The following is a 16,947-nucleotide window of genomic DNA, read 5'->3' as shown; positions in this document are numbered from 1 at the left end:
TACCTGCCCGTTCAAATTTTGGTTGCCAGAAATCTTGGAATGAATGAACTAGGTGTGCAGGACATACGTCATCCCAGCACAGCCAATTAGGAGAGACAAAAATCATCTTCAGGAAGACAAGAAAAAGGAAGATGGTGGCACTATGATGGATAGGTGAGTAATCACAGGTTTAGTTCTGCTTTAATTTATCTAAACATGTGAAAAGCAAATTCCTGTTTACTACTTTTATCATTGGATTTTATCATTATTGGATATGCTAAGTGAAAACTAATTTGCTTGATTGGATAACTGAAGTAATGCCCACCTATCCTTTAATGAGCCTGATTTATTAAAGCCCTCCAAGGCTGGAGAGGATGCACTTTTGTCAGTGAAGCTGTGTGATCCAGCAAACCTGGAATGGATCTGGTCCAGAATCGAAAACATTTGCTAATAAATGGCAAATACTTTTAAGAAATCTACTTCAGGTTTTCTGGATCACCCAGCTTCACTGATAAAAGTGTATCCTCTCCAGCCTTGGAGAGCTTTAATAAATCAAGACCAATGTGTGAGGATTCTCCACCACTCTCATAAAAAATGATCAAACATTTTTAGACAGGATATGTCACTGTGGCTAAATCTGAAATAAATAGGCACAGACGTTGTCATTGCTGACAAGTACTAAATAAAATGTCAGTAACTTAAAGTAGATGTCAAGCATCACTACTTCTAAAAAATGAACATATACAACCTCTCTAAAGTACATACTGTCATACGGCACATACTGTCTAAGACAAGCCTTCAGTTAAATATTCCTAAAGTTTTTTTTTTTTCTTTTTTTCATGTGACCAATACTGGGCTATCTGTGTTGGATTCAGTATGGGAATGTGAGCAGGCCTGAAACAGAAGGGCTGCTGTCATTAAATATGACGTATTCTGACACTGGGGAGACTTACAGGGACACTGTACAACTACATGGCTGCCTGTAGTCCATCTGCACAATGTGTGACAACGCTTCTACTACAATAAAAATGGTGGTTGACATTGTCACCCTACATCAGGTGTAACAAGATACTTTTGGACTAGCAGGACCTCCAGGTAAAATGAAGCATATTAAAATACTAAATGAGTACAAGAAAAAAAATCAAATAAAGCAAAGGACTTGCAAGCTGCATTACATTTATTACTTTAGTTTTGGGTTCACAAATAATTTAAAGCCCATCATCAGTCAAAACTTGATTTAGTGGGTGAAAGTCACCACTTTTTATTGGTGTCTTGTCCATATCAGGAGATTAGCCCTCACTTTCTATCTTGGTGAAACCAGAACAGGAATGTTATTGGGACAAGTAAACACAGAAATCAAGGAAAACCTGACAGATATTTTATACATTCCACACTCTACAGAAGCTAATTAAACATGTCACTGGCACTAACATCTTCAAAAAGATCCAATTATTTCATGTGTTACCTGTATCTTGTATCTGGTGCTAGGCTTTAAATTGACCAGTCTAGTATACCTTCCAAATTGCAAGCAGCAACATGCCAACACATAACTTTTTATGCCTGAAAAGCCAGACCTGTGCACCCCAAAAACCCCAAATCTTGAGTAGTCACTGTATGCAGTTTGCAGCTTGCAGTTCAGGCCCTTGCCCTAACCACATATCACTTTTGACAATTCACACATCAGTCGCCTATTATTATATATAAAGATTTTTTTCAACTGATTTAAAAAAAACTCCAGATAAAGAGTCAACAGATACGCTGCTCATTGTAAGCAATGAGATGCCAGATGATATTTTCTGCATACCCCGGACTACTTACAGCAGAAAAGGTATTAAATGACATTGGGCAGCATGACACCTTATTTTAATTTATTATGAATGATTCTGGTTAAACCTATATTGACCAATCAGAAATGTTGCAACAAAATACAATACAGGGATAGAGACACTCAATGAGGTGCAGACATTTCAACAGAGAGGGCATGCAAGAAAAGATAGCAGATTGTAAGAAGACACTTCCTAATTTATTTCTTCTACACATTCCACTTGATTCATTATTCTGTAGTTAAAGCATTTAAACTTCTAGCACAAAAAAAACTTTTCTCCAAAAATAAGTAATAAAATCGATGCATCCTCACTGATTGAAAGATTGTAGCCACATAAATGAGTTGCAAGTTTTAAAGAAGGTTAGCCATAGCATCCTAGAAGATCAGTGCTGATTCAGGAGTGAATCCCTAGATGTGAATAAAGTTATCAGCTATATGATTTAACTATGACGTCATCTTACCAGATAGCAATTCTGTTCTTGGGATAATCCAATTTATCAATACAGTCCAGGAAATAGGGCAATGTATGTGCTGCATTCCTTGCTATGATGGCAATCAGGACCCTAGGTTTCTGTAGCGGAGATTCAGGAACAATTTCCTCTTCAGTATTAAACTCTTGGCCTGTCACACATGGAATGGAAAAGTAAAAGGGCAGAAGAAGCAGGAAAATCCAAGCAGTGGTGACTGCAGCCATATTACATGGAGCCTGCTGATGAGCATACTGCTCTGCCTGTGTTCTGGGAGTCTCTACTAGCTCTGCAAGGGGGGATGGAGCTGAAATTTGAGAGCTGAGTCTTCCAGTGGGGGGGTTCAAGGTTTGAATAGAGAAGAGTCAGTGGCAGGCATGCAGAAAGTGATGTTTAATCCAGCATAATCCCTTTCACGGGTATGTCATTCACAATCTCTTCACTTGTCTGGGAAATGGCCTAAAAAATGATGGATTATGAGCCCTAAATTGTAAAAAGGTATTCATGCAGCTGAGGGTGTCCGCCGCTGGAATTTCACTCAAACACAAGACATCTTTTTACCAGGCTGAGCAATAAATGGGAACTTTAGGAAATTATGGAGCAGTGCCTGAAAATGTTACAGGGATTTCCACTATACTTGGAATAGCGTTAGTGGAACAACTACACATCCAAATTGATGAAATCCTCCAACACTGCTTTGCAATCGGTAGATTACATTAATATTACACAGTATTTATATAGCGCCAACATATTACGCAGCGCTTTACAAAGTCCATAATCATATCACTAGCTGTCGCTCAAAGGGCTAACAATCTAATTTCCTTACCCCAATTAACCTAACGACATGATTGCATGCATTTATAACCTTCAAAGTCATGTGTTATGCTGGATATTGTGAAGCATCATCACCTTGTTTTACTTTCATTGACAACCTGCAGTTTGTAAAGTACAGGAACCAGTGACTTCAAATGAAGATTATTACAATGAGCTGCATTTTAAACTAATCTCTGTAGAGCCCGTACATGCTTTAAAGAAGAACTAAATCCACATTATTCACCTGTCCCCCATCACTCGCAGGGCACCGCCATCTTCTTCTCTCTTCTCTTCTGGTAGACGATCTTTGGATCTTGATTGACCGGGAAGACGTAATCTCTGCGCAGGCATGCAAGAGTTCATTCATTCCCAGCACCTGCATTGGAAGATGGCAATGCCAGGTATCCGGACAACTAAAGCTGACACTGGACATGCACAGCTCAGGAGAGATTATTGCAGAAAGGACATTTCCTGTCCCTTTGTGCCTAGTTGAGCATTCCTAAAAGAGTTTAGTTTACTTTACTTAAATTAACTTTACTTTAGTTGCATTTTAGGTTATATACCTTGAATGTTCATGTTCAGGCTACATTTGGAATTTATCTTAGAGAGATTCACATTTACTCTTATTTTCATGGTATTTTTATTTTACCATCTTTAAGGGGACAAATGATTATTTATTCAATGTTTAAAACTTTTTTATGGTCCTATGTCCAACATTTGTTATTTATTGGAGCAGTTCAAGTTCCATGGCCAACTAACTCATCATAATGTAGGTTGTGATTTTATGTTTTTTGTTTGTTTGGGGTTCAAAGGTTTTGGTTTGAGTACTGACTGCAGTCACAGGGAATACATTTAAAACTCAAAGCATTTAATACCCATGGCACTGTACATTAACTTAACAAATATTTGTGCAAATGAGTACTACTAGCCCTAATTGCTAACAACCAGCTATTCCCTGGGTTTCTTAATAGCTAATTTTGTTCTTTATTGAGCAATTGGAGAAAAAAATTTAGTTATACTAGTGATATGGGTAGTGTCATCACAGCAGGGTAGAAGTGTCCCCCAAAGTCTCTGTACTATAAAGCGGTACCACTTAAAGCAAACATGCCATACACCTAAGCATTTCACCCTGAGCATGTATTAAGAAAATTCCTATTAGAGGTTATAGTCAGGTTATATATCAAAATAAAATTATCAAAGCTAAAATTAAAAGCAAATTTTTCCTCTGTGTACCCACAACCTCCTGAACTTTCACTTTGCTCACATATAGCCCATCCCATCCTGAATTCCAAAAAATGGCCAAAGTACTTCCCCATTATAACATGTTGCTAAAGTTGAAAAATGTCCCACCTCTTGGGAGTCAAGAACTTGAATGCTGGGTGACACGGTGGCCAAGAGGTTACCACCAAGGCTTTGAAGCACTTGGTCCCAAATTTGAATCTCAGCCAAGGCACTAATCCTTTTTAAGCAAGTCTGTTTAGATGGTCCCATGTGTAAAGGAGTAATCTCCAATATATATGGTGAGTTATACTCTGATCCTGACATTCTTTTTTGAGAAATTACACACGACTTGCCTCTCTGCCAGTAATCTTTGTTGGTTGTGTGGCCGTGGGAACTTTATATATATTTTGGTTGTATTTGCTTTTAGTTCTTTTTGCGGGGGAGTCAGTGGTGTGCTATGTGATCTGATGGACATCTCTATCCACTTAAATCCTTTTACCCATTTACTGGGGATCTATGGGGAATCTCTATAAACTGTTGAATCAGTTGGTTACTCAATAATTGACATCGGCCTGGTGCCTTTTAGGACAGTATTAAAAATTGATCTGCCCTTCACCTTGGTCTGATCTAAACACTTATGAAACTTTTTAGAAGTTCTTTTTTTGTTGTTTGTCCTTAGTCTTCTATCTTTTCTAGGCCTCCTCCCTCGGTTGTTATTCTTTATCCCTTTAAATTGGACAGGATCATGGGATTTCTACAAGCAGCTGTTGTTCATCTATGTTGGTATATCAATGTGGTCTGCTTTGTATACTGTACTTTTTTGGGGATCTTAGGGCCCTTTACATGGTGAGTTATGAATATATGCTTTTTAACTTTTACTTCAGAACTTATTCAGTTGGTATTCTTCTCTCTTGCTGTAGAAGCTGTTGTGTGAGTTCCTTATCCTTGTTTTCACTTTCAGTATTGGTGGGAGGCTCTGTGATTTGTATTGTTAATTGTTTATTTTGCAGTTTCCTACCCCCAGTTCTTGTGTTTATGATTTTTTGTAAGTGTTTTTTTTAACTTACTACTTCTATTTGTTTTATTGTTTATATACCATTTTCTACACTTAAAACTCTAAACACTAAGCTTAATAAAAACACAATTGTATAAATAAAGGAGTTCCTAGTTTGAAACAAACTCAGAAAGGTATGGAAAAGTCCTGTATGGCCAACAAAAGCTTCTGTTCTTTTTCTTTACATGTCTACACATGATTTATTTTAAAAGAGAACTAAATAAAAAATCATAATACAAAATCATCAAAGACCTGAGCAAGCAGAGTATTTATTGCAGAAGGGACCCACTATTCTCTCTTCTACAATCTTCTCTGTTCCCAATATTTTGCTGACTGTGCCCAGCAAATTCCTGAATACCCAGGTGTCAGGAATAAAATCATGCGTTCATGCCCAGATATTAAAAATATTCCAGCCGAGACAATCAAAATACCCAAAGACCCCAACCCATGGATGAGGTGTTAAAGATGTTTGAGCCAGCAATGGAGCAGGAAAGGTTTAGTTTCATTTTAAATGAATACAGTTGTGCTTATTTAATGCAGCAGTGTAAAATGAATTTTCTGATTATAAAGTTAATGCAGTGAAACCAAAGAAGCATTCATTTTCACTGCTTTCTATATTTTACTAATTATTTTTTGCCTTGCTAAATAAGCCTAATTTTCAGTAAAATACAAGAAGATTCCTTTAAAAAATTCCAGTCAGCCAAGTTAGTAGATCCACAGATTTGTAGATGTGGTGGGACAGTATCATAAATGTCTGTTTTGCCCAGTCACCACATTTCTGCTACCAATCTCTCCATATTTGCACTAATTCTGTTCTTCTGAGGTTAACCCCAAGAAACCTTTGCCTTTCTTAAGAAGGGCAGTATGAAAGAAAGGTGTTGTCTGAAAATATCTGCAATGCTGTCTAGTGTTTCTTTTTGGAACTCATTAACATTAGCTCTGTATACATATGCCAAATCTGGACATTTATTTGCACTTCAGTGCTCTATTTCCTATTTTGTGATTTTATTTTTAGTGCCTATGAGCATAATTGCCAAAATCATTGCTAAGCAGACTTCAACTGCAGCTAAGTCAGGTAAACCAGATAAACATTTAATAAAGAGTATGTAAAGTCCAAAAGTTACCTTCACTTATTTGCTCTCTTGAGGTCTGTTAAATATACTATAAAAAGTCTCTTGTAATATCTGCTCAGTAAGTGCAAGACATACCTATTGATTATACCACAAATCCTGTGAACTTCTTTTGCTCAAAGGAGCAAATGGAGAAGTTGGAGATGAGGAAAGGTCTGGGTCTTTTGTACCTGATCAGAAATAACATAGATAGAGCTGACACCAGGTGCTCGAAATTTCAGAGCCCAAAAGTCAGTTGATTTACTAAAGGAATACAATAATGTCACTTGGCAAAGAAAATTATTCCCTTACCTTTGGGTATTTTTTGAAATTTCACACATTCCGCAACAGAGTCATATGAAATCATATTGTCTTTTCAAATTACTTTAATTAGATTGGCTTTGGGTATAAAATGTTATTAATAAGCATTTACGTTTTATTTGAAGCCATTATTATTGCAGGTAACCTCTGCTTCCTTTCAGTGCAATGCAATCTGTTTGTTAAAATCTCAATACAATTTTGTCAAACAGCAAAGTCACTAAATACAACCAATATTTTATATGCTTTATATTTTATTTAAATGATAGACGTAGTATTACACCAGCCCCTGTGAGCTCTGTTTAGTTGCCATTCAAGAGATCTCCATATTGTAAGTAATTTCAAACCTAATCACTAATATGTAATATACGCTTAATATGTTCATGTAGTTTCAAAATTTGTTTCTGAACACATAGCTTTTATTAAATGAATACCATGCAACAAAGATATTTCCTTTTATGGGGTGAATGTCTTCTGATTGTGCTCCTGTGTCCTCATGTCACGCTGTCATATGTGTCTTTGGTTGAGACTACAAAAACTATGCCAACACATATTGAACAGGCATGGTTCATCAATGTCATAATAAGGAATCGCTCTAGTGCAATGATAATCATCTATGGTTAGAATGAATGCAAGTAGGAAAAAAGTTGCTGAAAAACACTGGAGGAGGTCAACAACAATGAATACAATATAAAAAAAAAATATGAAAACAGTATGTGTGTTTAGAAAACTGTCATTCAGTTAGAGGTGAGAATTACCTTAATGGAAACCTGTGCAGTAGCAAAGCAAAAACTCACCATAAAATTTATTAGCGTGGATTGTATATTGCAGTAGTCTAAAAACACTCCTGTAAACCATTGTTAAAGGAGCCACCTTTCTTAGACCTGCCAGGACAGGGCTCTCCCATGTGCTCTGCCCCTAACCATAAACTGCCCCAAACCTAGTCCAGATATACTATGCCCAGTAATTTAAACACACTGTCTGCAAGTTACATTGCTGTAGCCTAAACCATTACCATTAAAGGGCAAGTCCAGACAACAAGTAAAATTTTAGCTTTGAAAGCTTTGTTACCTGAGGGTACAAAATACCCCCTTTTGTAAATCATGCTGAAAGACTTGTTTTTTAATTGACAAGCTAACAGCGGGAGGATATCCATGATCTGTGAAGTACAAAGAATAGCCTTCTGTTTACTGCTGCAATTGGTTATTATGTTAGAATGTTTCATTATAAATCATTATTTTAAAATAAAAAATCTGCTCTAAAAATTGTTAATAACATTGCCTTAACTTTGGAAAATTGGTGAGCTTGCAAATCAGCTGGAGAAATGTGATGTTTGTGGGCATGATAAATAGTCAGGTTAGCTTGGAAAATTGCCCCCAAACTGCACTAAAACAGTGCCAAAATACACCATGGCAGTGGCATTACCCTAGTGCGGCTCCAAGCTATGCTGACTGAGAATGATGTAACTCTAACACATGCGCATATAAGATACTTCATCCTAATACTCAAGGAATACTAAGAATGTACACTAGGCTGAGTATGCATTGGTATGGCAGGTATGGAAAAACAGATATAGTGGAGGGGCAGCAAAGCAAGCCAATGCTAAAATAGATAATGGAGACATAATATGTGACAGATTTATTTCAAGGTTACAGCTTAAGACAAAAATTCCTCCCTCGGCTGCTCTAATTCTGCATCTGCTTAGAATAAATGTCTCATCTTCAATAAAAACAATTGTCTAAGAATTCTGCAAATCTGTTGCAGTTGGCAGTACAGGATTACAGGGTAGCAAATACATTTATTGTGTTGCAGAGTTTTTAATAGGAAGACTGATTTGCATTGTTGTTAGTTTGCTTGATAAATTACCCACAGAGTATCATTTGTAATAAACATCTGTCTGCTAGCAACTTTACTTATAAGCCCCTTAGCTCCACTTTTTGTTATTTTTAAGACAAAAATGAAAAATGTAGAAAAAAGGTTAGATTTGTTTTCCTTTAGCATACAATGCACATAACACGTAACATATGGTCTTACATCTTTTCACAATATTTTCTTTTTTTGTATTGCTTTCTTCCTTTTTTTTGGGACCTATGAAGATACTGTAGCTTATTCCTTTTAAGACTAATATGTTACATTTGCATCCTCTCGTTAAAGCAAATGTGATTATATTAGTTCAAACGTGAACCAACTAGGATAAAACTCCTACTGCTAGATTACTATTTAGGGTAAGCAAATCTTCAAATCGACAAATAAATTACATGCTACCTTACAATGTAAAGTTGAAATTATAATTAGGCTGTAGCACTTATAATTTTTATCTCTTCAGATATTTCCCTTTCCAATTTAAGGATCAGACCAGATTAAATTTTTGAGAACTGTTTAGCACCCATGTCATATAACACAATATTGTATTAGTTTGCTGGATCAATGCATCATTATGGAGATTCAGTGGGAAATCTAACAAGGGGGCATGTTGCCAAAAACTTCTTGAACAGCAAATGTTGGTAAAATGTGGCCTTATTACACAGGGGCTGGGAGGTTTCCCACTGTCTCAAATTCTCAAACATCGCAATGTTTCTGTTAACAAACAGGGTTTGCATGCCAAGATTTTTATTAAATAGACTAAAAAGCGCAGCACCAGGGATTTGGAATACACAGCGTCTATACTGCAATCTTCAGCGTCTCCATACTGTAGCAGTGTCATACAAAAGCACTTCATTATCCCACGCTTCTGATTACACACACTTTAACACATTCTAACAGAAAATATTTTTTAACTGAACCCCAGCCTTTCTTAACAGCAAAGGAACCCTTAAAATAATTTTACTAAAATAATAAACTGGGATCTGTAGAAAGAATGTCCTTCCTATAAAAGTGGACTGCATGCCACCCTTACAGACAGCTAAAAAGATCATTGGTATATTACACTGGCCTATTGGACCCAGAAGAATTCAGGCACCATCAATTGGGGATGTATTAAGGGGTATCTCCTCTACTTTTCTTGGAGATTGTTTTGAAAAAAAGCCACCTCTAGAAGAATATAGAGTCAAATGTGTTATATGAAAGGAAAAAATAGGTTTGAGGCTCAGATTTTAGGTACAATAAAAAGTATGTCTGTATTTTTGCATAATAAATCAAAACATGATTTACATCATTATAATTGATGTAAATCGTGTTTCTATTTATTATGCAAAAATACAAATGTTCTTTCATTTTACCTAAAATCTGAGCCTCAAACCTCTTTTTTCCTTTCATATAACACATTTGACCATCAATTGGAGGTCAATCAGCCCAAGGTTCAATGAGCTTCTAGAAACATTTGGAAGGACGCTAGGGATCCACAACTCTTCTGTTCCTAGACTGCCTGTTATTCATATGATTTCATCTCTTTCAGTCACGGAGGCTCAGCATTTGCAGACCTTACCAAGGCTCCCTGCTACCAGGAAGCTTAGTACAGGACCCTGCCAAGTCCTTCCCACCAGCCATGATTTGTATACATTGTAATGAATGTATGTAATGAAAACAGATACCATGTAATAATTTAATTAGCACCTGGATAGGGTGTGTGTGTGTGGGGACAAAGACTAAAAAAAAGAAGATTAAACTGCAGCTTTAACTGTGTTTTCTGGTGTCACATATTTTCTAATTTATTTTTCTTATAGTGCCAAATTAAAATAAGCAATATATATTCACATTTCCTCTTTTTTATTATATAAGACAGAAAGGTGTCTGAGAAGAGGAAGTATTGTTTAACCAACTCTATCTAAATATTTATAAACTCTGCTGAAATCTACAAGAAGTTGTTACAATAAATTTGTCTGCAATATTCCTGCTGCCAAGGCCTGTTTGGTTGCCCTAGAGACCATCTTCCACTCTCAAGTTCCTGCCAGCTTTTAGACTACTTATGGGCCTAAATTCCTTTCACAGCATCCCTGCTCAGTACAATGTTTGGTGTTGCATGGCACCCTACTCATGTGCCTTGTCATTAGCACAGGCTAATCCACCTACTTCCTACTTAACTACCTGTTCCCAGATCATTCAATCTACAGTAATAATGTACTTGGAACAACCAGTACAATCCCTCATTCATTTCTCTGTCTATAGGAAATGTAAAATAAATACAATGTATTCATCACAAAACAGGCAGTGTGTTTTTTCTATGAGAGCAGATCTTGGCAGTCTGCTAGACCTAAAATGGTTTCTAAGTTGTCAGAAACTGAAAAAAACTAAACTCCCTGTTGTGATCATTATGGATCTTTAAAAGTGAAAGTACGTTTGTTGTGAGAAATATTTGTTTTAAAGCTATTGTTGGTTGGATTGGCAAAAATATCTAAAAAGTTTTAAATCAATTTATTGACCATCAGCGTTAACCAGTATGTGCATCTTTCCACTGCAAGGCTTTATAGATTGGCATATACAATACACATTAAAAAATACAGTAAAAGAACCTTTTACACACACCCACATATGTTATTAATTTCCTTATAGGAAAAGCAGAAAGTGCAAGATGGAAGATGTTAGGTAATGTGACTATGAAATCTATGTAAATAACCTTCTCCCAAGGGGTAAATTCCACCTCTACATTTCATACTTTATTAAACTGTCATACCTCCTCGATCTTTAAAAATATCTCCCTCATTTTGTAACTGTATTATTTCCTGTTACATAAATGGTATAATGATAAATGACAGGGAGAATTAATTCCACTCATCGGTCCAGCCAAAAAGCAAAGCCACCTTTTCATTCTTCTTTCACCACAGCAGTAGCCCTTCTCCCACTTCCTCATTATGAAAATGAGACAAATGTATATAGACAAATGTGTTGGAATGGAAATAGACAATATTTTTGTTAAAGAGACAAAAATTTTTTTTAACCCCATTGTTGGGATGTTACAAACTGTGATGTCAAGATAAAAAGATGGTTTCTGCCTTTGGCTATCATGCTGTCTGTATGAAGCTCTATTCCAATCTCTTTTACCACAAGCCTTAACAGGTTAAAAAATAGTAATAAAATATTGTAATGTAATGCTTGTGCAGATCTTTCCATTAGGTGTTCTGTTTGTCTTCTAGTTTGTGCCAAATTTGAGCCAAACATTAGTCATGTGGCCCAAAGCAAATAAAGCTGAACAGCTCCGATGTTCAGCGATCAGGTTCAGTGCCTAGGGCAATAACAGATACATTATATGTTGTGCTTGTCAATGTAGATAAGGCATATTTTTCTTAAAACATGGGCTTTTACTAGGCCAAATAAAAACATTTTCTTCAATAATGTCATATAAAAGGGATTACCTCCATCAGCATGGAATTTATGCTGCCAGAGGAAAACTGCCTTTTGAGTATGATGCTTTAAACTAGATAAAAACTATTATGGTCTTTGGTCAATCATTTTAATGTAAAAATACACCCATAAGCCAAGTTTTCTCCTCAAGACAGTCAGTGGGTAAAAAAAACTGACAATTTTTTTTACTTAGTTTTGAAATTATTTAGAACCATTTAAACTGCAATATTCCCAGCGAGACAGTTCATCCATACTACGCGTAGCCAGCATTGTCTTGTCTGTATTTGATTAAAGTCAAGTGTACTGGATGAACTTCACTGGATAAAATTAAGGTTTCCAATCATTGTAAAGAATGACGTCAGTGTCTGGATCTAATATCCAATGCCTAATGTCTATAGGCAATATCATTACTCAAGAAAAACAAACAGAATGATAACCATCTGCACTGCATATGATAATGTTTTGAGGTGTTAACCAAAAGAGAAGAGGTCAAGTGTTAAACCAATCAGTCACAAAATGGTAAAGTTGAACTGCATTAAACTACATTGTAAAGTATAAAATAATTCAATATAGAATTATTATGACAGAGACCTTTAGATTTGAAAAAGCTTATTCATAATACTGTGTTCATTTTAGTGCAAATCACTATTAGTTTTGAAGTTTAGGTAAGATTTTAAAATGTTTCAGCTTTTAGGATAAGGTGTGAAATGGGCAGTTAGTGGTAAGTGTCCCCATTTAATGGTACTCAGCGGTGGGTGCTCCTGACTTTGATGCTCTATTGATAGCAATGAATACCTCTTCAGGGTTAGGGTATAACCTACACAAAAATTCAGGTAACCGTTTGACGTCCGATTTGCATAAAAAAACTTAATCAACTCCCTTACCTAAGATGTCCACATACACAATTGTGGCCACTGCCTATTTAATGTACAGCGCTGCGTAATATGTTGGCGCTATATAAATCCTGTTTAATAATAATAACTGCAGCCTAATACCACTTCAATCCTTACTAACACTTGAAAACAATAGTGATGTCATCGATCCAGCAAATCTGGAATCGATTTCTTTCTTTCTTGTTAGCAAATTTTCCAGTCCCGGACCAGATCCTTTTCTAGGTTTGGTGGATCATCGAGCTTCACTGATGAAAGTGTATCTTCCCCAGCCTTGGAGAGCTTTATTAAATCAGGTCTTATGAATCCTCAAAAAAACTTATTTGGCCCCAGGTTAATTAAAGCGTACCTAAAGTCAGCCTAGGCGATCGGGAATGAATGAAAGCGCAAAGCCTCGCCGGATGCTTACATCACACATCCGTGGTGGCTCTTGGATGCTCTTTCTGCGCACGCTTGAGCATCTTGGGCGTCGCAAAAGCAGCCCTTTCATCAAAAAGGAAAAAAATTGCCAAGTTTTTTCCCCATTTACGTTACCCGATCTCATGCCTGTGTCAGGTAACGTAGGAAGAAGAACCTGGAAGAAGAGGAGAAGATGGCGGCTCCCAGCACGCCGGCCCGATGATGGATACCGGGGCGACAGGGGACATGATGGAAGAGACCCCCGGACCGATCAACTGCTCTGCAAGATTGAAGGTAACTGTATTTTTTTTTTTTTGTTTTGGGTGAGGATTGAGTTCACTTCTTCTTTAGGGTGACAACAGAAAAGTACACACTGATACATTTACATGTTATAAAACCTTACCAAAACTACAAAATGAAAATAAAACCAGCCAGAAAATCAGCAGACACTTTATCATAGTCAGAACCTTTTCATGAGACAAGGGGGTCCTTATCACTAGAATCTAGACCTTTTTATTTTACAATGTGAACTACTTTTTATGCAAACCAATACCTGTGATAGCAGAGAATGACTTTGGATAATTTAGTGGAAGCTTAAAATATGGATACCTAGAATTCTCTTGGTGTGGGGTGTGTTATATTGCTAAGGTAAACAAGAGCTGTTAGCCTCAAATAAGAAACTAGTATTATACATCCACAAAATTTTTTCCATTAAAATTTGCATGGGCAGTGTCAAGTATATGAAGAAAATAATCAACAATTTTTACAGATACCCTTTAATTTTGAACACTTATGTAGCCTGATTGAATAAAAAGACCAAAAATGTACCTGTGGACAAAATGTTTAGGTTAAATACTTACCTAAACCCCTATTCTCTTTGGTGTAGGGTCTGACCTTAAAATTCTTCTGCCAAGATCTTTGGGAAGAGATGAGTATCCCCAACTCTAGTGAGAATATACTTTAGCACAGAGCAAAAGCCCTTTTCAGCAAGATTTGGGGTCTTCATTGTCAGGATCTAGCCATTATATCACCTTTGCCTAGGCACCAAGAGCAGCAGACGAGGGTAAAGTAAATGTATATTTTGCAGGTAAACTTTTGTTTTACAGTCATACCGTAATCTATAAAGATGGCAAAGTATTTCAATGAAAAGTCCACTTTAAACCTTGGTCCACAGATAGCTGTTATTCTACATGAATCGTACATATGACAGATTTACCAATACCTATGATTAAGCAGAAATCTACCTAGCAGAAATACAGGCATTAAAGAAAGCCAGAAAAGGGTAACACAACTTCTCCACCAATTTTAGTTAAACTAAAATAAAAAAATAGTGAGAGGGCATTTTCTTTATTGCAGAGAGATACATGATGTCTGCTTTTTCACAATTATTTACTGAAACTCCTTTCTCCTCGCTCCTTTGACAACATCTTCACCTGGTCTCCAGGTTCAGGATCTTCCGCCATCTTGGATTTGCAGAATAGAGTTAGGCAACTCAAACACATGCACCAGGAAGTTTAATATTTCCTGGTAACCAGGTATCCAATGAAGGAATTACGGTGGTTAGAATGCCTATAAAGTTTGTCCTGGTGACTATTTTCACAAGAGCAGTGATGATGAGCCAATATTTTACAGATGCTACTGGAATGGTGGGTGACTATTTTTTGGAACGGCTGGTCTGTTCTCAACTCTCCAAGTGGAGAATTTCCTTCACTTTGAGATCTCTTCTCACTTCCTGTTGCACCTTTTGGTGGAGAGGTAGGAAAGGCGAATGGTTGGGAAAAGAAACCTAGCTGAGTCCCTTCTCTACACAATAGATAAAGACACATTGTAGCAAAACATATACAGCTAAATGTCACATGCAGATCATAAAGAATATGCTGATAATGTTTGGTCAAAGCAAGTCATTTTTTCCCACTAGTTTTCCTTTATATTGGCTTTTCTAAATACCAAATGCAATCAATAGTCAGATAAAAGCAATAATGCAGTAATACACTAATAGTAAAATAGTATAATAAATTAGAGCTGTACAACAAATAAAAGAAAAAAGTAGGGCTAGGTACACATGTTCAATAATTATCGTTTGAAAACTAACAATCCACGATTATTATTTTGAACGGTCGTATTCTGCACAACTCTGTACATGCTGTAATAATACGATCGTTCAAATATAATCCACCAATATTGTACACACTAGGAACGATTGTTCAAAGTGTATTGCAGAACCATCCACGATCACTAAAAGACCCTACACACCATAGATTACAAACAATTGTCGCCCAATCAGATCCACTGGAACGGTCGTTTGTTTCCAGCGAGATTCCTCATTCGCCGCTGTCGTTGTGCACTTTTTTGGTTAAGAATTATCAAACGTTCTTTTGTAAATTGTTCATTTCCAACGACAATTATTGCATGAGTGTACGCAGAGGATCCAGATCCAAATCAGGAATCATTATCTCCAGCCTTATCTTTTATTAATGGTCTAGATTATAATGAAATCATTACTGTGATTCAGAATTATTAACTACATAAGAAACATTGTTATCAGTTTAGAATTTGCCTATAATCAATGTTACAGAAAAGCGGATTCATCTCACGCATGCAATAAATACGACTGCCACTAAACACTGACATTTCTAGCCGGAAACTGATATGACATTCTTGTTTCCTGCGGAAGGCTTTCTAGGTGCGCAATTCGGTTTCCTATTGTCATGGATACAGAACAAGTCGGAATCGTAGCTGATTTAAACGCCGGTGCTCGGGAGGGGGCGGAGCCCTGGATATTGGAGCACCCGCGGGTGAGAATGTGGGCAGTGTTGCGCAGTTTAAGAGAGCGGGTGTACCTCGCAGTAGGGGCTCGGTATATGTTGTGTAACGGGGGACTGTGTTTGTGTACGGACAGTAGGACACGTGATGTGCTTGTGTGAAACGCGGGTACAACAGTGGAGATTGTTCTGCTTCCTTGTTACAGAAACAAGAAATCCGTGTTACCCGAATTATGTTATTAAATTCAGTGTAATAATGCGTTCACAAGACTTTCCACATCAGTGTTTCACATATATATCACCCATAATATGGAAGCGTTGTGTGAGCAGCTTCTGCCCATTTGTAAATGGTCATGTTTACTATTTGTGAGAAAAGATATAAAAATCCTCCTAGATTCATTTCCCACCGGGGGCTGCTGACCTTCTCTGTGCTCTACCTGGGCTGGCATATCTGATTGTTCCTGGTGTAGTTATTGGTAAATGTCATGAGGCTGTCAATGAGGCTGTAAATGTACCATTTGGGGGCAAGGTGACCCATCCACCTTCCTAAATTTGTGGTCCTTATTGCAAATGTATGATCAGAAAATACCCTGCAAAACATTCTACTGTCGTCACCTCCCAGACCCCCTGCTTTTTCAAGCTACCTGGCTGAAATATATTATGGGGAGCTCACTGCTGTATGGGGTGACAACTCAGCTCTGAAATCAGGAGCAGTACAGCATTGTCGTTGCACTATCACAGTAAGCTGCGTTAGGTGGACGTCACTGGCAGCTCCAACAGTAAATGGGGGACTAGGAAACTACTTTAAAGCAGATGTAAACTCCCCCCCCCCC

The 16,947-nt window shown here is 37.1% G+C and overlaps 2 protein-coding genes across 2 annotated transcripts in view; one reads left to right on the top strand and one right to left on the bottom strand.

The window, feature by feature from the left end:
• The window catches only part of COLGALT2 (collagen beta(1-O)galactosyltransferase 2), a 43,192-nt gene extending 40,653 nt beyond the window's left edge, over positions 1-2,539 (bottom strand). The window contains exon 1 of the mRNA XM_072420117.1: positions 2,266-2,539. Coding sequence (XP_072276218.1) covers positions 2,266-2,498 — 233 coding nt within the window. The 5' untranslated portion in view covers positions 2,499-2,539. The remainder of the gene's footprint in view (positions 1-2,265) is intronic.
• Positions 2,540-16,030: 13,491 nt separating this feature from the next.
• The window catches only part of TSEN15 (tRNA splicing endonuclease subunit 15), a 14,737-nt gene continuing 13,820 nt past the window's right edge, over positions 16,031-16,947 (top strand). Inside the window, exon 1 of the mRNA XM_072420116.1 lies at positions 16,031-16,147. Coding sequence (XP_072276217.1) covers positions 16,061-16,147 — 87 coding nt within the window. The 5' untranslated portion in view covers positions 16,031-16,060. The remainder of the gene's footprint in view (positions 16,148-16,947) is intronic.

Source organism: Pyxicephalus adspersus, chromosome 8 (genome assembly GCF_032062135.1).
Source record: "Pyxicephalus adspersus chromosome 8, UCB_Pads_2.0, whole genome shotgun sequence".
NCBI classification, from domain to species: Eukaryota; Metazoa; Chordata; class Amphibia; order Anura; family Pyxicephalidae; genus Pyxicephalus; species Pyxicephalus adspersus.
This window is presented reverse-complemented; position numbering and strand designations above follow the sequence as displayed.